The following is a 21,474-nucleotide window of genomic DNA, read 5'->3' as shown; positions in this document are numbered from 1 at the left end:
GAAACTATCGCTGCGCGGCATGTGCAACACTGCGTTTTCTGCTGCCCCCTTTTGGCTGTTGTTTCGTGTGTTGACCAATAAATTTTTCGCATATTTTTTCCACTTTTCAATTACCAAACTTCAAGAGGCGCCAACGCAGACTGTCGAACGCCAGCTAACCAAATAGTGAGCGCGTTTTTGGCCTATTCAACTGAACAAGTGACAGGAGCAGGAGCAGGAGCAGGATCTCGACCAGATCGCCAGGAAGCGACATTTGCAGAGCGCAGCGGTTCAAGTGAAAGCGAGAGAGAGAGAGACAGAGCGGTAGAGTGAGCGAGAGAGCAAGCGTATTCCTGTCCAGAAATCGGGAATCCTTGGCCAAGCAGCTGCTCCTTGATTTGCGTCATCTTTGTTTGTGCAACGTTGTGTAAACAAGCGGAACATCCCGGTTAACGGAAGGCATCAAGTCGACAGCCACATTCGTTTCCAGATCACCATATCCACACAGATTGTGGGTGCAGTTTTCCATTTGGCCCATCTAACTAACAATTAAAAATGGCCGCTGCCGCTGGGAGCGCAGTGAATGCAGTGAACGACTGCTTCAGCATCGGATCCACAGTCGTCTGCACGACCTGTTTCAATGAGGAAGTGGAGGGCGAGGTGCTGGCCTTCGATCACAACACAAAGATGCTTATCCTGAGTATCCTTTTGCAAAGAAAAACAAACGTACGCAACAATCACACACAAGTTGCTGGAATAGCACCTGCTTACCAGGTGAAAGTGTCAACTTTCCTTTTGTTTATATAACGTATAGGGATCATTTTCTTCTATCCATTGTATTATGTCTGTTCTGCGCATTAATCATTTATCACTCTTGATTGATTTAAGCTTATCACTTTTTCATAACAAATGGCTTCTCCTGAATTAAAACTGAATCATGCTTATGAATCATTTTCGATCACAGCAGATCCTAAAGTATACTTTAACAGACCTTTTGAAACAACACCTGCTTACCAAGTGAAAGTGGGCTGTTTCTTGACTTAATCCTTGAAAACTTTTCTCTTCTCTTAATAAGTTACTTGTTGCTAACACTTGGCTTCTAATTTATCTCATAAATGCACTTAACTTTGCACAAAGTTTCCCACAGGAAATAACTTATGCCTTATCAGCCCAACCTCAATTACTTTTGCCTGACTACTTGGTTTTCCGTACATCGTATATCTCTGCCCTCTCCCTTTTCCCCTTTCCCTCTTTCCTTCTTTCAACCATAAAGAATGCCGATCCAAGTCCACGGAGGAGCTGAGTGATATCTACGTGATGAACCTCTCGCTTTGCAGCAACGTACAAGTGGTCAAGGAGTGCAACGGCAACTTTGATGATCCGCAAAAGCTCAACCTGGAACAGGTACGCAGTTAACACTTTTCTTTTGCACACATGTCAGCCTCTATCTTCACGTTTTACAGGTGAAAATGCGCCTGCGGAAAACAGTAGAGCGAAGACAGGACTACCTGAAGTCCAAGAACGCGGATGTCAGTCCAGAGGCACAGGAGCTTTATAGAGCGATAGCCAAACAATACGGGGTAAAATAGCCTTTAAAATACTCCCACTGATAACTCAATTTTACTCTTCATATGTCGTGTGTTTGGCAGTACAATGAAGTCTCCTGGCAGGGACTGAACATACAAATCCTGAACGAAGTCACCATCTCGCCGCCGTATCGAGTGGACAACGTGGTGTCCAGCTCGAACAACGAAACTTCATGCAACTACATCAAGCGCATCGTAAGCAATTGTCGAGTCGGACAAACTGTCATAGCTTAAAAGTCAAGTTTGCTAAAGTCTAGAAATGTTTGGTTTTCATTCAAACTATTCTCAACTTATTTAGCTCAAAGCCATACAATTATTTATATACAGTCTAACTAACAGATAATTTTTTTAAAGTCACATTTTCCTCTAAAAATATAAATTAAATCAATGTAACACATGCATTCTTATTAGAATTTCAATATATATCAAGTTAGTCTAATTGAAAGTCAGATTGAAAAGATACAACTTTTGGTTAAAGGTTAGTAAATGGAACGCGAAAAAGCGATAAGCATAACGGTATATAAAACTAACGGCTTATTTGTTTCTTCTGCGGATATAAAACAAACAATTGCTGTCAAAATAGTAACATCTTTATGTAGACTGCGGCAAAATTAAAAAGATCTAAATAAAAACGAAGTGACAAACCTGATTTTAAGAAAAATGTTTAAGCTAATATCGCCTTTATTTGTTTATAATATACTATGTCACGTTAGAAGTTGTAAAAACTGTTAGTTTTTGGGTCACATTTTTGTTTTGTAAGATTTACAGATAATTAACTAATCGAATATCCTTTTTAATCTCTAGATCAAACAGTTCTTCAACACGAGGCCATCGCCGGTTCCAGAAAGCGGAGCTGCGGCCAGCACCTCGTCACCATCGGTGTCTCCCACGTCCTCATCTCTTGCATCTGGATCTCCGGTCCCCGCAAACTAATAATAAATTGAAAAAAAAATATAAACAAAACAAAAAACAGAAATGTGCTTCAAAAAGGACATCCCATTTGTTTTTCATCTTTTAGTGGGTAAGGGGAAAATATAAGTTTTTTTTTTGTATTCATCGAAGGGCTGCCATACTTATGGTTTTAGGTATGTGACTACAATTTAAACAATTTTGTTTTCAATTGAACATAATAATTTTTATCTATAAAAAAGTATTGATTTTTCTTATAAACTTATGCATTATTTACCAAAACTCATACGACCTAGAGCGCTGTTAAAAACAGACAGACTGGACTGACGGTGATAATACTGGTCTTAAAATTTATGATTGAGAGATTAACAAATACATTTTTAATTACCGCTTTAACACAAAACAAATATTTAATTCAAAAAATTAATATTTGGGTTGAAAACAGCTAGTTAAAACAAAACGGTCACAATTGGCTTGAAAATAGCTAGATGACAGCACTGTCGGCTTCTATCGAATGCCGATAACCGATAGTCCGGTAAATGGCTTTCGTGTTGCTGGGCCGCATTTTTTAATCTTTTTTAGCTAATAAAATAGACAACAAATAACAGCCAATTGCCATGGAAGATGTGCAAAAGCACAGCGTGCACACGCTGATATTCCGTTCCCTGAAGCGCACCCACGACCTGTTCGTCTCTAACCAGGGCAATCTGCCGGAGATCGACGACCGACTGTGAGTACTTGGGGCTGTGATGATAGTTCCGCTGGGTGGTAATCCTTGCAATTCTTGGCACAGGGAAAAGCTGCGACGCTCCATCAAGGCCAAGGATAGCTATGGCCTGGTCCTGGACAAGGCGGTGAAGATCGGCGAGGCCAGAAGGGGATCAGGAGCCCAGATGCCGGGCGACAAGCCACTGGCCATCACAGACGGCACTACGGATTCCAGTGCCAGTGGTGCAGGAAGCCTGGTCAAATACAATCCCGGAGGAGGCAGGATAATGGAGAAGACAGCGCCCCTCGTCACCGGCAGTCACACATCCTTGGTGCGCGCCTCCCTGCCCAACAGCGCTGGGGAAAAGGGCGCCGGCGCCAATGGCACCACCAGCAACCTGCAACTGATACCCAAGAAGGCGCCCACCATTCCCAAGCCCAAGTGGCACGCCCCCTGGAAGCTGTCGCGGGTCATCTCCGGCCACTTGGGCTGGGTGCGCTGCATCGCCGTGGAGCCGGGCAACGAGTGGTTCGCCACCGGCGCCGGAGACCGGGTGATCAAGATCTGGGACCTGGCCAGTGGCAAACTGAAGCTATCGCTCACCGGCCATGTGAGCACGGTGCGCGGAGTGGCCGTCAGCTCGAAGCATCCGTATCTGTTTAGCTGCGGCGAGGATCGGCAGGTCAAGTGCTGGGATCTGGAGTACAACAAGGTCATAAGGCACTATCACGGACACTTGTCCGCCGTCTACTCCCTGGCCCTCCATCCCACCATCGATGTGCTGGCCACCTCGGGCCGGGACTCGACTGCCCGCATCTGGGACATGAGGACCAAGGCGAATGTGCACACGCTGACGGGACACACGAACACGGTGGCCAGTGTGGTGGCCCAGGCCACTAATCCGCAGATCATCACCGGCTCCCACGACTCCACGGTGCGGCTGTGGGATCTGGCCGCCGGCAAGAGCGTCTGCACGCTGACCAACCACAAGAAGTCCGTGCGCAGCATTGTCCTGCATCCGTCGCTGTATATGTTCGCCTCCGCCTCGCCGGACAACATCAAGCAGTGGCGCTGTCCGGAGGGCAACTTTGTGCAGAACATCTCCGGCCACACGGCCATCGTCAACTGCATGGCGGCCAACAACGATGGCGTGCTCGTCTCCGGCGGCGACAACGGCACCATGTTCTTCTGGGACTGGCGCACCGGCTACAATTTCCAGCGCTTTCAGGCACCCGTCCAGCCGGGCTCCATGGACAGCGAGGCGGGCATCTTCGCCATGTGCTTCGACCAGTCGGGCACCAGGCTAATCACCGCCGAGGCGGACAAGACCATCAAGGTGTACAAGGAGGACGACGAGGCCAGTGAGGAGTCGCACCCGGTCAACTGGCGGCCCGAGCTGCTCAAGCGGCGCAAATTCTAGAGAGTCCTAGTTTTTAAGCTCTACCCTAGACTACGTTTTTGCAAACGATTTGATTAAACACTACGATTAATGACGCTCATTTCACTTTATTAATGCAGACGGATACATTTATGTAGATCATCATATAGGCCAACTTTTTAACAGAAGGCTACAACTTTGTATATTAGCTTAAAATATATAGCACTAATTCTCAGGTTCTAAATCCGTTTCAAAAGATCCGATTTCAAATAAAGAAACATTTTATAGATTTGCGAAATAGACGTTTCTCTGTAAACCAGCTTAAGATTCAACTGTATATTTTGGGTTTCATTTCAAGTGAATTGGGTAATTTAGAAATGTTCTAAATAAGGGTAAAGGTTAAAGCTATACAGACACAGATATGCCTGGAATATTTTTACTTAACAAGCGTATCCTTAGGTTTTAGTTCATTTCAAAAGGGAGTAATGTTTAGCTTAAGTTGAAACTCTGCAGATTCAGGTACATCCCAATAATCTTTGCTACTAAACAGTAATAAGTGTTTCATCATAATGGTTGGATCTTCCTCTTAAGTCGTTTTCTACAAAAAAAATTAGGGTTACATTACTCAAACTATTGAAAGGGAAAGCAATTAAGGAAATACCGATGATCTTAATGTTTGTATAACAACTAAGAATATGCTGAAACCCTCCGACTGAAATATGCAACTAAACTATAATGGTCTATTATGCTCATCCCACTTCAAATCCGATTTTACATTTTGTTGAAATCAAACAAAGTTTGTCACTTTCTAAGCCCAAGAAGAAACGATGAAATCCTCGCACTACTTGCACACATTTCAGTTGAATTCTTGGTATTTTATTCGTTTTTTGTTTGTTTATTTTTTGTTTTTTTGTACACATAAATAATTTGAATTATTTGCTGCATAAATAATAATAGCATAGTAAGTAATATATTATTAAAATATTGTTTTGTTGTGGGCTCTTCTCATTTAAATTGCTTTGCTTCTTTTGTATCGGATCTCGGTTTCTTTTCTTTTTCTATAGTTAACAAAGAAAAAGCACTAAACTGTGTATTATAGTAATTTATTAATTAATATTATGTTGTCTAGTCCTTTGCATATATATTATCATTTCATGTTTAAAAATCACAAATAATTGTTTGAAACAAATCTTATATTTTCATCTCCCTTTTTCTGTCTGTCTCTTTCGATCTGCTGCTCGAATATATCAACTGTCTCCATTTCCGTCTCTTTTTGTTTTCTTTGTATCGTTTATCGCGACTTGATGACTTTTTGTTAATCGTTTGTTTGTTTCGTTTTAAGTTATACTTGTTACTTAGTTGCGTTTATTTGTTTACAGCTCTCTCGTATATTTATATATATATATGTATCTTTTGTTGGTTTTTGCTTTATTTAGTTTAGGTTCTTCCTTTATTTTCTTTTAGTTTTGGGTTTTTGTTTCGCCCCCTCTTTGTTACATACATATGTGTTTTTGTTTTTTTTTTTTGTTTTTGAATGGGCGCAACTTGTAACGAACGCTTATTTACATTTAGACAAAAGTAACCGATTCGTTCCGTTTCGAGTTCACTTCTGCCTGCGATTAAACAATTATTGATTAAGAATATTATAGCATAGAAAACACACACACACACACACACGTAAAGGCCTAAGTCTAAATTGAAGTTCCAAGCAATAAGTCCGTAAGCTTGTTGAGGACTCGATGCGAAAGCTGGATACTGTATACTCTATACTCTGGTCAGGACTTGGTAGCGGATTCGGATTCAGATTCGGAATCGAAAGCGGAAACGGTACGGTATCGGGTCAAAAGTATTTAAGGAGGGAGCTGATGCTGGTGTGCGTGGCGTGCCAGTTCTGTTACGGCGGGGTGTTAATAAATAATATTTGATTTGACTTAGCATTTAGATTACAAAAAATAAACATTTTAAATTTAAATCATAGATGGGAGGGTAAGTTTTGTGTGTGTGTGGGGGCGGTTCCGAAGAAGGGGCGTGGAAATGCGACTTCAAAAGTGTTTCACTTGGCTTAATTTTGAAGGAGCACGGCCACGGACACGGACACGGCCGTCAGCAAGCCTTCAATCCACTTCTTCATAATCCTTAACCACTTAGCCCACCCACCTTCCTTCCACTCCCAAAAACAGTTTTGCTCCTCTGCTCCTTAACCGGTTTACAGGCAGCCGTGTTCCGAGTCGCCCGGCTCCGAAAAAACACTCCCTAGTTGTATATCTTGATGGCCTTCTCGGAAAAGTTGAGCGAGCTGCGTTTGCGCGATTTGTTGATGTGATCCAGGCCGAAGAAGGGCAACTGGCCGCTGGTCCACGAGCGATACACATCCAGGTCGATGGGCGTGTTGTCGTTCACATCCGAATTGTGGCCCATGGTGATCACGGAGAACTTGTAGTTCTCCCACTCCTTGTCCGGCACATTCAGTCGCTTCTGGATGCGTTGCTTCAGCGCTCCATAGGGCTCGCCCTGGCGCGCCTTGGTGAGGAAGGGCACGCCGAACGAGTTGTACAGCTCCTTGCTGAAGTGGGCCACTGGGATGAGGAACTCGTTCTCCGCCAGCTGCATCTCCTCCGCCGGCACCTCCTCGATGCGATAAGTCTTCTGGGCGCCCTGTGTGGTCGTGATCGACTCGCTGGTCTTCATCAGCGTGTCCAGCGGTATGTCGTCCTTGCAGAGCGCCACTATCTTGTGATTGCTGACCTTCATCAGCCGCAACTTTCGGCGGCTGTTCTCCGCAAACGTGATCTTCTTGGCCGCCTCCTCCAGCAGACCCTTCACCGTATCGTTCTTGTTTGGGTAGAGCACCAGCTCCTTCTCGTCCTTAAGGTCGCTGCTCACCCAGACGCACTTGAACTGCTTCTTGTTGTCCAGCTCGTGGATGCTGAGCGACAGGCGCTGGTAGAAGATACGCTTGGGCGTGCTCTGTTTCGTGTACGATACCAGGTCCTTGATGGTGCCCTGTAAAAATGAGAACGGGAAAGCATCGTCAGTTGTTGAAAACACGAACGTATTTCAATGCCGGTTTATGGATGCAAACTGGGTCGCTCTTAGTGGAAGTTCGAATCTAATGCTAAAACCTTGTGCATATCCACTCACCTTAAATGTGTAGGGCACAGCATTGCCCGCCGTCTCCTTGTAGTTGTTGATGCACATGAAGAACTGAAGCTTCTGCGGATCGGTGTTCAAGCGCTCGGCCACCGCATTGGTGAGCTGCTCGTAGTTGTAGCGGTTGGACAGCTCCAGCGTGAAGTCCGGCTCGTTGGGGTTGCACTTGTCGCTGAAGATGATCTCGATGCGGTAGACCAGATCGAGGAAGTAGTCCTCCACCGTGGGCAGGTCCAGCTTGGCGTCCACGCACTCGCGCTCGAAGATGAGGATGTGGCCCTGGAGGTGGTCTTGCGGTATGAACAGCACGCTCTCAATGGGCTCGCTCAGATTGGCCACCTTCTTGTCGGCGTACTCGTCGTAGATGGTCAGCTCGGTGTCGGGGTCGAAGCCCAGTTTCCGATTGACATCCGGCACCAAGTCGATTAGACGGCGGCTCTGCGGCTGCTGGGTGCAGCCAATGTAGTTCAGGCGCTTGTTTCGCGCATCGTAGTATTTGAGGAACAGCAGGACATCCGACTTGGGATTGAAGGGCGGCAGGGGAGCAGGACTTTCCGGCGAGGCCAGCTCAAGAAAGATGACCCAGGGTTTCTGTGACGTGGGGATCTGCTCGATGGTGCGCGATGCCTCCGCCTCGAAGTCAAAGTGCAAGAATTTCTGGGTCTGGGCCGTGCACATGTTCCAAATGCGCATGCGATCACGCGACACACCGAAGCCCTTGACAAACATATCCACTAGCTCGTCCACGGTCTGATTCTGCTTGAGCTTAAAGGGCCGCTGATGGGTCTTCTCCAAGTCGAAGAGGCGACGCTTCTGCTGGCCCTCGAAGTACTCCTCGAGGATGACGTGCACGGACACATAAAGATTGGCCTCGCTGCGCTCCTTTCGGCGCGCCATTTCGATGCGTTTCTCCAGGTCGAGTCGCTCCACCAAGTCGCTGGATATCTCGCTCTCGGGAATGTCTCCCAGGACACGCTCCAGCTCTGACTGCCGGATGTAGACCAACATGTAGGCATTGCTGCACTTGGCATGGAACGAAATCTCGTCGTCCATGCCGCCGTAGTTCTGTTCGATCGCCTCCTGCTTGCGGCAACTGGAGACCACGTCGTCGTCGAACTTAAACCAGCGCCCGTCCGCCTTTGGATTGATGAAGACCACATAGTGGCCGCCATGGTTATCGCCAGAGTGAACCAGCACTGCGTGCAGGACGTAGTCCGCCGAGGTCTTTTCGCCCTCTGCCAGGTAGCGATCCAGGTTGATCTGCTCGTAGAACTCGAAGCGATCGTTGTACTTGATCGAGCTGTCCGTGATGGGATCGTACTGGAAGCGCATCAAGTGCAGATGCAAGACGGGCGGGAATGACGTGAAGATGACGCCCTTGCTGGCCTCCTAAAAACAAAAGGTTATATTTGTATTATTTTGTAGTCTGGAATATTCAATTTTAGCAGATGAAAATAATTAACTTGATTTCTGATAAATTGTTATGTTAATTGTGCATTTTAAAAAAACCAGGAATACTAATAAGAACTGAATAGTATACTACAAGGTTAAATAAAATTAAATAAATATTGAAAAATTAATTAAAAATTGAAGTTTAACTAGATTGAAATTAAATAGATCTGAAATGTTGGCTTTATTTGGTTTGCAATTTAATCAATTTCTGCGAAAAAATAATACATTTTGAAAGTACAACCATGTTGAAGACCAAGATATGTATGCATTCCTTTTAAAAAAACGTTGCATATAAAGCTTTGCTCAAATAAATAACTACTATTATTTGGGTTGAGATTCAAGTCGAATTGCAACTCACCTGCAGGCCGTGCACACCAGCATCGTATTTGTTGTCGCCCTCCAGTGTCTCGGAGGCCACGTAGTCCTGAAAGGACTCGTAAATGTTCTTCTTATCCTTGATGTTCAGCTGAATGTCGTAGAAGGTCTCGTAGCGGGTGCTATTGTAGTCGACGTTCTTGCATTTGATGTAGGATGACATTTTGCCCTCGAACAGGCCCGGAATGGTGCCCTCCAGGCAGGTGCCCTTCATCTTGGACTCCAGCTTGTCGAGCAATACGCGCAGGAATTCCTGGACATCGTGCTGCATGAACGAGTCGAGTGTCTCCCAGCCAAAGGACTTGGTTAGCTTCTTGGTGCCCACGGGTCGGTCACCGAACTGCAGCTCGTGGAACACCCGCTGCAGCGATAGTCCCACCGACTTGGTGCTATCATCAGCCTCCGTGGGAATACGGTATACGGCCAATCTCAGGGAATTGGTGAATACAATGTCTGTAGCAGTGAGTTCATATAGCAGGTGGCGCCCTGATTCTTCAGGCCCACATAGCCAGTGTGCTTCTTCGAGTCCCACAGTACGCCATGTGGAGCATCCGCAATGACGTGAACCTCCAGTGTGATGCTGTTGTTGTGCACATAGCTCTTCTCCGCATCCTGCAGCTCCTGCCAGGTAATAAAGTTGGAGTAACCATAGTCGTTCTCCTTCGAGTAGAACAAATGCTTGATGCGGGCCCGAGTGAAGGGCTGTGCCTCCGGCTTGTGGCACTTGAGACGCAGCTCGGCAATGGCGTTGCACGACCAGGTGGGCGAATCGTTCTCCCCGTTGCACTGCAGGAAGAAACCCAGAGCCCGATCATTGGGTATGACCATAATCTTCCAGGGCAGCATGCGCACATAGACCGGCGGCGATAGCCTCTGCGATTTCAGTTGACCCACATTCTCCACGGTGAAGGCAAACGTGGTCTCCGAACGGAACTGATCCTCCTTGGATTCATCGTCCATGCCCATGGGCTCGGCGTCCTGGCCAAAGGATGCGGAGCTACTGTCCGCCAGCAGTTGCTGTGGCGGCACATTGCCGTTCTCGCTGGGCAATTGGGTGACTGCTCCCACGGCGTGCAATTGCGGCTGGATAAGATTCTTGAATTTGGGCAATTGGGGCGGCGAATTCTGCTGCTGCGGGGTCTGTTGCTGCTGCTGTTGTTGTTGCTGCTGCTGCTGGAGGTCGCTGGTGAGGATCTCGACCTCTTGGGTGTCCTGGGTGTCCATTGCTTCAATAGACTGTTCTGTTTCTATTTCCATTTTACTCGGCACTTGAATGGTGCTGAAATCGGCGGCTCCTCCGCGGAGGATCGGAAACGCTATCGGAATCGTTATCGGGTATCGTCGTCTGGAGTATGGGGGACTCACTGGAATTGGTTTACTGGACTACTGGATCACCGTTCCATCCGCTGGGCGGCGTTATCTCTCTCTCTTTCTGCTTCTCAGTTTTCTTCTTTGGCTGAAAGTTGTTCTGCTGCTTGCAAAATAAAAAAAAAAACAATTTTTGTAACAAACATATTTCAAAACGCACAGACAAAAATTCACTCGCCCGTAAAGATATATGTACATACATATGCTTAAATAATGTAGGCCTGTTTTCTTTGTGCAATGACTGGATGAAAAGTGTTTGCCTTTTTTTGTGTTTTATGCAATTTGTTGCGGCCAGCGGCTAAAGAAGAAGAAGTAGCAGCTTTAAATGCGTCGCCGCTTCTTCTTCCCACACGCACAAGCACAAGCACATGCACTTTTTTATGTATGTATATTTTGTATGTATGAAGCTTACCTTGCCTGTCAGTGCTGTCAAAAAATATAAATAAATATATTTCTGGGCCGCTCGCTCTCCGCTCCCGATTGCGAATCGAATTGGGATGGTGCTGGGTGGAAGTGGACCGTGGGCGGAAAGGGCGTCGAGCAGGTTGATGATCACAGGGTATCAAAATCAAACCGGACCGAACTTGCAAAAAATAAATTCTTTTCGTATTTCGCAGTGTGCGTGTGCTTTCTTTCCAACAACACAAATACACTTCAATGGCATCCGTATATGTGTGTGTTTTTTGCCGTAGGCTGTCGGTGTGTGCGTTGCACGTCGCTTCTTTTTAATCAAGTTTTGCCGAAAACATAAATTTTGTCTTACAGTTTGAATTATCTGAATCTAAAAACAAACAGCTCTGACGTATTTCACACGGCACTGCATCGCCAGGTATCAATTAATATTTTCGCACACACATACACATGCAGCGCGCAGCTCGTGCAGCTGTCAAAAACGAAACGGCAGCACATGTTATCGGCGCCAGCAACGCTGCGCCTCACGCCCGTCACGCGGCAATCGATAACAGTTTGGGCGGCGGGAATTAGCCAGAAATAGCTAACTTTAGCTAGATTTAGCATTATAGTCTGTTTAGGCAGGCGGCGCATCTGCATTAGCGGCAGGAAGTCGCATCAGTATATTTATCTTCCATAGGGAATAAAAGTGTTAAAAAGATACTGAATTGGTTGCTAATGTTTTAGATCAACTTTTTAGATCTAATGAATGCTGAAATTCGGATTTAATAATTGTCGAAATGGGACAAATAAATAATTCCGACGGTCAATATTTTCCAAAGTATTTTAAAGTGCTTTAAGGAATTAAAAAAAAAAACTTAGTGACTTGCTATAATTATATGATTTTTTTTATTTATTTCTTTACTAACATTTAACATTTCAAACTAAATTCAAATCAATTAAAGACCATAAATGAAATTTCATTTCAACAAACAAAATGTATTTAATTAAAACTAAATACACATCTTAACTGGTTTAAAAATATCCAAAGAAACATTTAGATATTTTGTTAAATTTGAAATATGGTTTTTATCGTTTCAGAAATGACACATGATTGCCCCCTTGTGCTTTCAGCACCATTTGGGCCTGCAGCTTGAGGGGAGCCTGCTCCGGACTTAGTTCCAGATCGAATTCCATGACGAGGCGGGCGGTGAGAAGCTTCATCAGCAGCAGTGAGTACCGTCTTCCGATGCAGACATGCGGTCCTCCGGAGAAGGGGATATAGCTGAAGGCGGGTGGGGCGGAACCGCCATCCTCCAGCCACCGTTCCGGCTTGAAGGCATACGGATCCGGATAGTAGAGCTTATCGTGTGCCAGTCCATACATATTAATCCATATTGTGACGCCCGCACAATAGGTTCGCCCTCCGATCTCTGTGGATTGCGTCGTCTGTCGTCCAGTGGTGGGCACAATGGTATATAGACGCAGCACCTCCTTGATCAGAGCCTCCAGATAGGGCAGCTCGTTGAGGGTGTCCGGGTCAGAGAATCCAGTCCCCGGTAACTCCAGCAGCTCCTTACGCAGACGTGATTGCGTTTCCGGATACTTGGCGAGTGCATAAAGCACAAACGACATGGACGCCGTCGTGGTGTCCACTCCCTGAAATCAGAAATTAAAATATTCATGAATTCAGGCTTATATTAAAAACCATCACGGCTACTTACTTAGTTTCTGGTCATGCGGACAGACAAACGGACAAAAAAATATTAAACGATATTTGTATTTAATACTTTTTACTTTCAAATTAATTAATATTAATATATATTTAAAAAAAATATGATAGATAATTAAAAAAGATATAAAGCTTTAACTAGTAGCTCAAAATATTGATAATAAGTGATGTCTCTTATAATGATTTATTTTTTAAACCCACCGCAAACACAAAGGTATTGACCTCGTCACGAATTTCCTTTCTGCTCAGGGGCTGACCCTCAAATCTGGCCAGAAGAAGCGAATCCAGGAGATTGTGGGCTTTTCCTGGAGCTTCCCCGTGATCCTCCAGTTCCTTGGCCCGCTTCTCGATCACCGACTCCATTAAGTTGTGGATCACCTGCAACTGCTCGTTGAGATCCCGCCAGAGATTGGTGCGATGGAAGATCCAATCTGAAGCCAGGAGCGGATTGATCATCCGTTTGAAAAGGAACTTACTGCTGAGATGGAATGCATTGATTATGGGCGAGTGATCCATTGACTGTGTGTCCAGTTGGACACCCATGGAAGTGGCTGAAATAAAAAATCTCTTAAAAATATATTTTTGAAAAGCTTAATATTAACAAAATATTTAATAAATTAAATAACGAGCGGTGTATGTGTTTGTTGGAAGAACATGATTTGATTTTTTAAAAATCTGTACAATTGTAGTGTGTCTCAAATCCGTTTATTGGCGTTAATAGAAGAATTGTTTTTATTGAATGTATTAATTGACTATCACAAATTTTGGTGTTTTTATTCTGAGCATGAAGAGAATATTTTTGTTTCACAAATAAATGTAATCAATTTAAAAACAAGCTTAGTCTAAAAGACATGAATTGGTATCTATTAAATATGTAAATTTTTATGGATACCAAGTACCATGATTAATATTTGTGTTTTCAAAATCAATTGTTCTATTGAATATGTTTAAAAAAAAACGGTTTTTCTTCTAGCAAATATTTGTGAAAATTGAATTCAAGTGAAAATGTCGCACTCACCCACTATGGCGTCCAGAAGGCAGGCAAAGAGCGGTTCGGTGACCTCCAGAGGGGCACCATTGGTGGCCGCCAGTCGGTTGACCAGGCGCTCCACATGACCACCAATATCCGGGGCAAAGCTGCGCAGCTGTTGCGGCTGAAAGGCGGGAGCCAGGAGGCGTCGCTGCCTAGTCCAATGTGCTCCGTGGCTGATGAGCAGTCCGTTGCCGATTAGTGGCTCCAGCTGGAGGAAGGTCTCCGCTTTGCGCAGCGTGGGATCATGAAGGGCCTGGCGTGTCTCCTCCGCCGAGTGAAGGAACACCCACAGCTGCGGACCCAGCCAGAGGCGATAGGTGGCCCCAAAGCGATCCCGCATCTCCGTGAAAACCAGGAAGATGACTTCCAACCGGCAGAGGAGGAGTAGGTAAATGTAAACAAATAATAAATTAAATCTTCGTGTGCTCTACTCACATTCTGGCTTCAGTTTGCCCACCATCTGGGCGTTTCCCAATAGTGGAAATGCCCAGGGACCGGGAAGACTTGTGCCCAGCCGCAGGAGTGGCCATTTTCGGATCAGTAGCCATAATCCCAGGGTGATCAGCAGCAGTGGCCACAGCGCCATGTCGCTTGAAAACCAGTAGAAGTGTTCTCTCTTCGGTCAATTCGGTCCGACTAAATATGTAGTAAATTAAACCTGATTGGCAGCTAATCTTTTGAGGGCTCGGTGCAGCCTAACAGACTTGTTGATCATTAACCCTCTTTAAAACAAATTCGAGACATTTTTGTATTTACAAAAAAAAATACATTTTATACCTACCGAAAATGTATGCCCATTCTAAACAACTAATTTTATACGAATTCATAAAGAAAATACTTAATAAATGAATTATTATTTATAATCTAGATTTAATATTAATTGGGCTAAACAGTACAAATTCAAATATTAATTTAATTTAAAATTAATTTAATTTATTATTCCAAAAATTAAATCAATTGCTTCATATTTGAAAATAATACATTTAAATTATACTATACAAATATAATATATGTATAATTCTATTATTTTAAACCAATTTTATAGTGATTGTTGATTGCCATGTTAATAAAAGTAGACGCTTGGAATGAATCATAATGGAAGGGAATATTTTAATTAGTTACTGATTTTCAAAATAACCACTTGGGAATTATAGGGTTATTTAAATTTGATCCACTAACAGAACTGTTAGCGCTAACAGAGGCCTGGTTAGATAAGATTATCGGATTTCATTTATGTATGTACATATGCATTTGCTTTATGCTTTATTATTATTTATTGGTTTATGCGGATTCCCAAATGCTTAAAATCAGTCTGTTGTTGTTTATTTTTTACCGGTCCACTTGCAATTTCTAATCTGCTATTTAAAATACTAGCAAAAGTGCATTTCTGCATTCGTCCATACTTTTATACTATGGAATAAAAAGTCTTGAACTTTGATTTTATCAATTAAAAAGCAATGTATGCAATTGATGACTGCTTATGTTGTGTAGTAGTAAGAAAAAACATTAAATAACTTATAAAAATAGAACACATCACTGAAATACATTACATTTTTAATGGAAATGAAAATCATACAATAGTAAAGTTTAACTAATGTTGTTTAGCAAACAGTTAATTTTTAATTTAATATAATGCATATTTCAGTAAATCCATTTAGCTGTTAATTTTAATAAGTTTTCTTTCTATGCATTAACTTTTTTGGGGTGTTTTACACTGACAAAAAATTAAGAGTTTTTTTTTAAATATATGTTTCTTAACGTTTCAATCGTTTGTCAAAATTTTGTTAATTAAAATAGATAAGACAAACAATAGAAATACTCGCAGTTAAAAACAAATTATTGACTCAACTATAAATTAACTCTACACATTTTGGTGTAAGTGTCCTAAACCTAAATTTTTAAAATGTTAATATGTGTCTTTTTATGCTTAATTACAAGATATATTAAGGAAAAGGCTGAAATCTTATTAAGACCTTGATGGAAACGAAATCTAAACTAAATCTAAAACAAAAATAAAAAAAATTAAATAAAATAAATATTTTTTTTTTTTCTGTGCATCTGATTTGCAGGGTCAAAAACAAATCGCTGATGAGGAGCGTGCTCTCTCTGGAAGCGGTAACAGCACCTGACCCCGTGGCTCCCCACTGCCAGGGCAATTAATAAAGCCATTTTGGTCATAGACATCGGCGGTGTTGCCAATAATTGTGTGCCGCATATTTCGGCAGTTGTCAACTGTTGGTTAAACCGATCGGTTCGCTAGGCAGCCACCTCCATCTCCACTGCCACGCCCACAAATCGACGTCCAAATCCACATCCATTTCCTGCCCTCAAACGAATCCAAAGAGAAATTGGCCAGCCAGCCAAAGCGAAGCGAGCGAGCTGCTTACAAAGCACCACATTAGTGATAGGTACTCGTAGATAGACAGATAGATAGACGGTGATATTGATGCACTTGAGCGTGGCATTGTGGGCATGTGGAGCCCTCCTGGCGGTGCTCCTCACCTGGCAGCAGCGCAAATCCTGGCGGCTCATCTGGCAGCTCAATGGATGGCGCGGAGTGGTCCAGCAGCCACTGCTCTGGATTCTGCTGTGCCTCAACCTGCACCCCAACAGTTGAGTGAAAAAACCGTCGTTTGACATAATGTTCATCAGTGATAATTGTGCGAAAAAAGAAAATAAGAAAAAGTTTAGGTACCCTCTACTAACTTACCTAGATTACCATAAGCATTTTAACTAATTACGGAACATTTATTTTGTATTTATTTATTTATTGTTTAAATATAAAGGTAAAGATTTTAAAGTGTATATATCCTTGCTGTCATACCAAAGTGCATTTAGTTAATATTTATTAAATAATATTTCATAACTTTAATGTGAAAAACTGTTTTACTGAGTTTCCCACAGTTTATAGAATCAATATTAATAATAACCATATTTTTATAAAACATATACGAAGTGCTCAAAATAGTACAAATCAAGATATATAATCCTTATGGGATCTAATTTGTCTTCTTATTTTCGATACTAACAGCTTAAAAAAAATATAATATCATCCGCAAAATTAAAAAAAAAAATTATTATATATTGAATATATTAATTTAAAAATTAATAGGTGTTAATTATAAGGTTACACTTAAATTAATTAAATAAATAAATTATCAAAACAGCAAAGACAATTAAAAAGTACCAATATTATATAAATCAATAATAGTTACCTAACATAAAATCAAGTATTTGCATTTAAAATGTTAAAGTCTACATATTTTCTAGTAATATTCACTAAGATTAAGTTAAGTTTTACTATTATTATTTTGTGATACGTAATTATTATGTATTTATGTATCGATTTTTACTAAATTTGTTTGCTTGTTTTTTGAGTACCGTGTAACATGATGTGAAATACATTACTTTGCAGGCATTCTGGAGAAGGTGACAAAGTATCGGGTGTACTTTCAGCGTCCAATGGCCGTCCTCGTGGGCACCCGTGTTCTCGTCTATATCGACGATCCTGCCGGAATGGAGTGCATCCTGAATGCCCCCGAGTGTCTGGATAAGACCTTTCTGCAGGATGGCTTCTTCGTTCGTCGCGGCCTGCTTCATGCAAGAGGTACATACTTAATGAAATTCGAAATTCCAGATTCTTAAACTGAAAACAAACATTTACAGGACAGCGATGGAAATTGCGAAGGAAACAACTAAACCCAGCCTTTAGTCACAATATCGTTGCCAGTTTCTTTGATGTCTTTAACTCGGTGGGCAACCAAATAATCGAACAATTTTTATCCCAGCCCGATCTCCATGGAAAGGGTGTTAAGTTCACAGATGTCGAGGATTTGCTCAGTCGAGCTGTTCTGGAGGTATCCTGTTGTGAGTAGTCCTCCTAATTGTATTTTCTATATAATAAGATTTATTGAGAGCTTTACAAATATAACATTTATTATGATTATTTTATACAAGAAGTTTTGGGACAATATGCTTACAAGTAAATTAACTTCAAAAAATATAATTTATTAGTTTCCGTAATCCAAACATTTCAAATGTGATCTTGCGCAAAGCAATTTATTTTTGTCCAAAGTTTATAGGCATACATTAATTAAAAATACGATTTTTTTTTAATTTTAAAATTTTAAATTTCATGAGGGTAAATCTAAAATTATATAAAAGTATAGGAATAAAACTAATTCAAATTACAAATTAAATATTCTTGAAATTCTCTTCAGTAGAACATCCACTTTAAAAAAATGTGTTTAGTCGATTGAAAGTATATAACAGACAATACGTATTTAATAATGATATAGTGCTTTTAACATACCGCTTGTTAAAATCTTCTATATTGATGATAGTAAACTAATTACATTACTAAATTTGCTTTTAAGTGATCGGAATGCCATTTGATTGCAGCTGAACCCATCTGTAAAACCCATTGCGGCATAAATAAATAAATAAATGATTGCATTCGCTTCCCTTCGAGGGGCGACACGTATCCCCCGTTTCCATGCGCCTCACGTATGCGGAACCCCGCCACCCACCATCCAATATCAAATAACCAATATACCTATATATATATATATATATATATATATAATCACCTCGATCCCCTTGAAACCGCTAACGGATTGAAATCAAAATATTACATTAAATTATGATTTTGGATTTGATCGTTGTGAGATGGAAAATGATAGGTATAGGGAAATAAATTTATTTATTTAATGCTAAATAATTTATGGCCGCTTAAAAAGAGCTGTGAATTGTTAAAAGCAAGTTAGGCTATATTTTTTTCATTTTATAGTATTTTTATTGTTTATTCTGGTTTCATTTTTTTAAGGCCTTTGAAAAATTAAAAAGAAAAATAATTTTAATATTTACTATTATACCTCCTAACCTCGTTTACTTGTATCTGGCTAACTTATTTGATTTACCTATTCTCTTATAATGAAAACTATTCAATGTAATTTAATAATAATTAATAATAATTAATAATAATATTAAATACGCACTTACAGTGACTATTATGGGCACACCAACCAATTTCACGCAAATAGATGACGCACATATTGCCCACAGTTACAAGCGGTGAGTAGTAAGGCCTTCTTCCCTTCTTGTTATTGTACCCACAACTTAACCGAACTCGATCCCCACCAGACTGCTGGAGATCTCAGCTGTGCGGGTGGTAAAGCCATGGCTCCAGATCCGCCTACTCCACCGCCTTTTGGCCCCGGAACTTTACGAGGAGTCCAGAAAGTGCTGCAAATTGCTGGCCGACTTTGTTGGCGAAATTGTGACGACCAAGCATCGCAACTGGCGGCTGAGAGACGCCGTCGGAGGGGAGACTCCTGGCGAGGATTCGTCCGCCGGCTGGCAGCGGCGCATCTTCATCGAGCAGATCTTCCAATTGGCCGCCAATGGGGAGATGACCCTCGAGGAGATCATGCACGAGGCACAGTCCATGGTTCTGGTGGTAAGTGCTTAATAATAGTAACATTCTTATTATTGGTAAGGGCCGTCATTTTTAATACATATTTTATATAATTAAAACTAATTTTTTTAAGAAGCAATAACAACCCCCATTGGATTGTAGAAATTTTCTTTAAGTGGATACCACTAACCATGTGCCCATTTCAGTCCTTCGAGACGGTGTCCAACAGCATTATGCTGGCCCTGCTCTGCCTGGCCACCAACAAGGGCGACTGCCAGCGGCGATTGCTGGCGGAGATCAGGGCCGTCGTGCCGGACAGTGGGCACGTGGGCTTGGAGCAACTGCAGCAGCTGCGCTACCTGGACGCCTTCGTCAGCGAATCGCTGCGCCTGTTGGCCACGGTGCCAATGAATTTGCGCCACGTCAGTCGCGATTTCCAGCTGGCCGGAAGGGATGCCATTGTGCCGCAGAACAGCATCATTGTCCTGGACACCTTCAATATGCAACGCGACGAACGCTGGTGGGGACCCACCGCCAAGCAGTTCGATCCGCAGCGGTTTCTCGACCACGAGGAGCAGTCCAAGGGACACGATAATCCAGGATCGGGATCGGGAACGGGATCCGGAGATCCACGGAGACAGCGGGATCGGCGACACTCCTACAGCTTCCTGCCCTTCTCCAATGGACTGCGCTCGTGTATCGGTATGTGATAATTTTCTAAGAAAAAAATTTAATTTTCTAAAACGTAAAGCAATGATTTTGAAAACCTGCGGGTCTAATATTCAAAGTGTTTATATATATGTACATTTTAAATGTAATTTGTTATATTGATTAGAAAAAATTTATACATTTCATGAAATTTTAAAATCATTAAAAAAAAAACCATTTGATTAATATCTTTAAACAATAGATTTATGTACATATCTATCAAAATAGATAAACCAATATAAATATAATTTCTCGAAGAAATTGAATCCGAATTATCAATTCGAATAGAGTTTATTTTTAATTGGAAAAACACTTTGTCTAAATAAATGTGTATATTGAAATGTTTGACTTCCAATTTTTAACAAATTATTTAATAACAGACTGAAATTATAAGCTTGAAAATCTGTAGGACCAAAAAAAAGTTAAAAGCCAAACAGCCAAAATTAAACTGATGTCACAAATTGAAATAATGCAAATCCTTCTTTATCTTAGGTCGCCGCTACGGACTTTTATTATGAAGGTGTTCCTGGTCAAGCTGATTTCGAACTTTGACTTTCAGAGCGATTTCGAGCTGGAAAAACTGCAGTTCGTGGAGAACATATCGCTTAAGTTTAAGAACGCCGACGATATCTTGCTGGCAATCCAGCCACACAAGCAGTCCAAGGAGTCCCCATAATAAAAACAGTTTTTTCTTGATAAATATATTATATAATACATTTAAATACATTTTTTTTTTACCTAATGTACATACAATTTTACAATGTAATATGTAAATGATTATTACACAACGGTTATTTTTCATGTATCTTACGTGGTCCCAATAAAATGTCCTTATTTTAATGACAACAATGAAATATCCCCTCAATATTTTCCCAACTTTTGAATTTTGAGGGAAAGCTTTTAAAGAAGCTTGAGTCGAAAGCTTAGTCATATTTTCAAACCACTGGAGTATGAGTACTAGGTGGCGCAAGTAATAAATTTGAGAATTAAAATCTTAAATGAATTATTTCGTTCAAAAAAAAAAAACCATAAAAACCTTGAAAATCGGAATTGACCCTAAATCTTATGAAACGCAAATGAAATAATTGTTTTAGATTTTGCGGTAGTAAGAAGGTAGGTACTACAACGATATATGTTTCCATATATCTGGAGAGGGGCTTGATAGTTTTTGTTTTTGTAATTTTAGAAATCATCTCAAAATACTTGAAAAACATCTTATAAATGTAGCTACAATATTTTTTTTAAGAAAATAAATTTGATAAGGTTTTAATTAATTTATTTACTTGTTA

General features: G+C 41.6%; 5 protein-coding genes across 5 annotated transcripts; 3 read left to right on the top strand and 2 right to left on the bottom strand.

Annotated features, from left to right (window-relative positions):
• Window positions 1-8: 8 nt before the first annotated feature.
• On the top strand, window positions 9-2,557 carry LOC128261042 (LSM12 homolog A). The gene is made up of 5 exons (XM_052994470.1): window positions 9-679; window positions 1,253-1,383; window positions 1,443-1,559; window positions 1,629-1,760; window positions 2,370-2,557. The coding sequence occupies exons 1-5, from the start codon at window positions 535-537 to the stop codon at window positions 2,496-2,498; spliced, it is 654 nt and encodes a 217-aa protein (XP_052850430.1). The 5' UTR covers window positions 9-534; the 3' UTR covers window positions 2,499-2,557.
• Window positions 2,558-2,984: 427 nt separating this feature from the next.
• Window positions 2,985-4,859, top strand: LOC128261034 (pleiotropic regulator 1). Its single transcript, XM_052994459.1, has 2 exons — window positions 2,985-3,204; window positions 3,268-4,859. Exons 1-2 carry the CDS (start codon window positions 3,092-3,094, stop codon window positions 4,601-4,603), a joined length of 1,449 nt encoding a protein of 482 aa, XP_052850419.1. The 5' UTR covers window positions 2,985-3,091; the 3' UTR covers window positions 4,604-4,859.
• A 507-nt stretch (window positions 4,860-5,366) lies between these two features.
• On the bottom strand, window positions 5,367-11,236 carry LOC128261032 (ubiquitin carboxyl-terminal hydrolase 7). The gene is given in 5 exon segments (XM_052994457.1): window positions 5,367-7,564; window positions 7,703-9,100; window positions 9,522-9,982; window positions 9,985-11,009; window positions 11,107-11,236. Coding segments are annotated over 4 exon segments (3,420 nt in total). The 5' UTR covers window positions 10,796-11,009; window positions 11,107-11,236; the 3' UTR covers window positions 5,367-6,814.
• Window positions 11,237-12,300: 1,064 nt separating this feature from the next.
• LOC128261035 (probable cytochrome P450 311a1) lies at window positions 12,301-14,683 on the bottom strand. Its single transcript, XM_052994460.1, has 4 exons — window positions 14,497-14,683; window positions 14,047-14,424; window positions 13,230-13,579; window positions 12,301-12,955 (listed from the first exon to the last, which is right to left on the bottom strand). The coding sequence occupies exons 1-4, from the start codon at window positions 14,645-14,647 to the stop codon at window positions 12,386-12,388; spliced, it is 1,449 nt and encodes a 482-aa protein (XP_052850420.1). The 5' UTR covers window positions 14,648-14,683; the 3' UTR covers window positions 12,301-12,385.
• Window positions 14,684-16,130: 1,447 nt separating this feature from the next.
• On the top strand, window positions 16,131-20,982 carry LOC128261033 (probable cytochrome P450 318a1). Its single transcript, XM_052994458.1, is given in 8 exon segments — window positions 16,131-16,673; window positions 17,477-17,668; window positions 17,728-17,928; window positions 19,065-19,134; window positions 19,204-19,519; window positions 19,684-20,179; window positions 20,678-20,689; window positions 20,692-20,982. Coding segments are annotated over 8 exon segments (1,623 nt in total). The 5' UTR covers window positions 16,131-16,507; the 3' UTR covers window positions 20,862-20,982.
• Window positions 20,983-21,474: the final 492 nt, after the last annotated feature.

This window comes from Drosophila gunungcola (assembly GCF_025200985.1).
Source record: "Drosophila gunungcola strain Sukarami chromosome X unlocalized genomic scaffold, Dgunungcola_SK_2 000049F, whole genome shotgun sequence".
Lineage (NCBI taxonomy): Eukaryota > Metazoa > Arthropoda > Insecta > Diptera > Drosophilidae > Drosophila > Drosophila gunungcola.
This window is presented reverse-complemented; position numbering and strand designations above follow the sequence as displayed.

Excerpts from the sequence above, each read along its gene's own strand:
- LOC128261042 (XM_052994470.1), top strand. The coding sequence starts at position 535 with ATGGCCGCTGCCGCTGGGAGCGCAGTGAATGCAGTGAACGACTGCTTC. Across the intron at positions 680-1,252 it reads CACAAAGATGCTTATCCTGA|AATGCCGATCCAAGTCCACG; the intron begins GTATCCTTTTGC and ends TCAACCATAAAG. Across the intron at positions 1,384-1,442 it reads AAAAGCTCAACCTGGAACAG|GTGAAAATGCGCCTGCGGAA; the intron begins GTACGCAGTTAA and ends CACGTTTTACAG.
- LOC128261034 (XM_052994459.1), top strand. The coding sequence starts at position 3,092 with ATGGAAGATGTGCAAAAGCACAGCGTGCACACGCTGATATTCCGTTCC. Across the intron at positions 3,205-3,267 it reads CCGGAGATCGACGACCGACT|GGAAAAGCTGCGACGCTCCA; the intron begins GTGAGTACTTGG and ends TTCTTGGCACAG.
- LOC128261035 (XM_052994460.1), bottom strand. The coding sequence starts at position 14,647 with ATGGCGCTGTGGCCACTGCTGCTGATCACCCTGGGATTATGGCTACTG. Across the intron at positions 14,425-14,496 it reads GGGCAAACTGAAGCCAGAAT|TCATCTTCCTGGTTTTCACG; the intron begins GTGAGTAGAGCA and ends GCCGGTTGGAAG. Across the intron at positions 12,956-13,229 it reads TCAATACCTTTGTGTTTGCG|GGAGTGGACACCACGACGGC; the intron begins GTGGGTTTAAAA and ends TTCTGATTTCAG.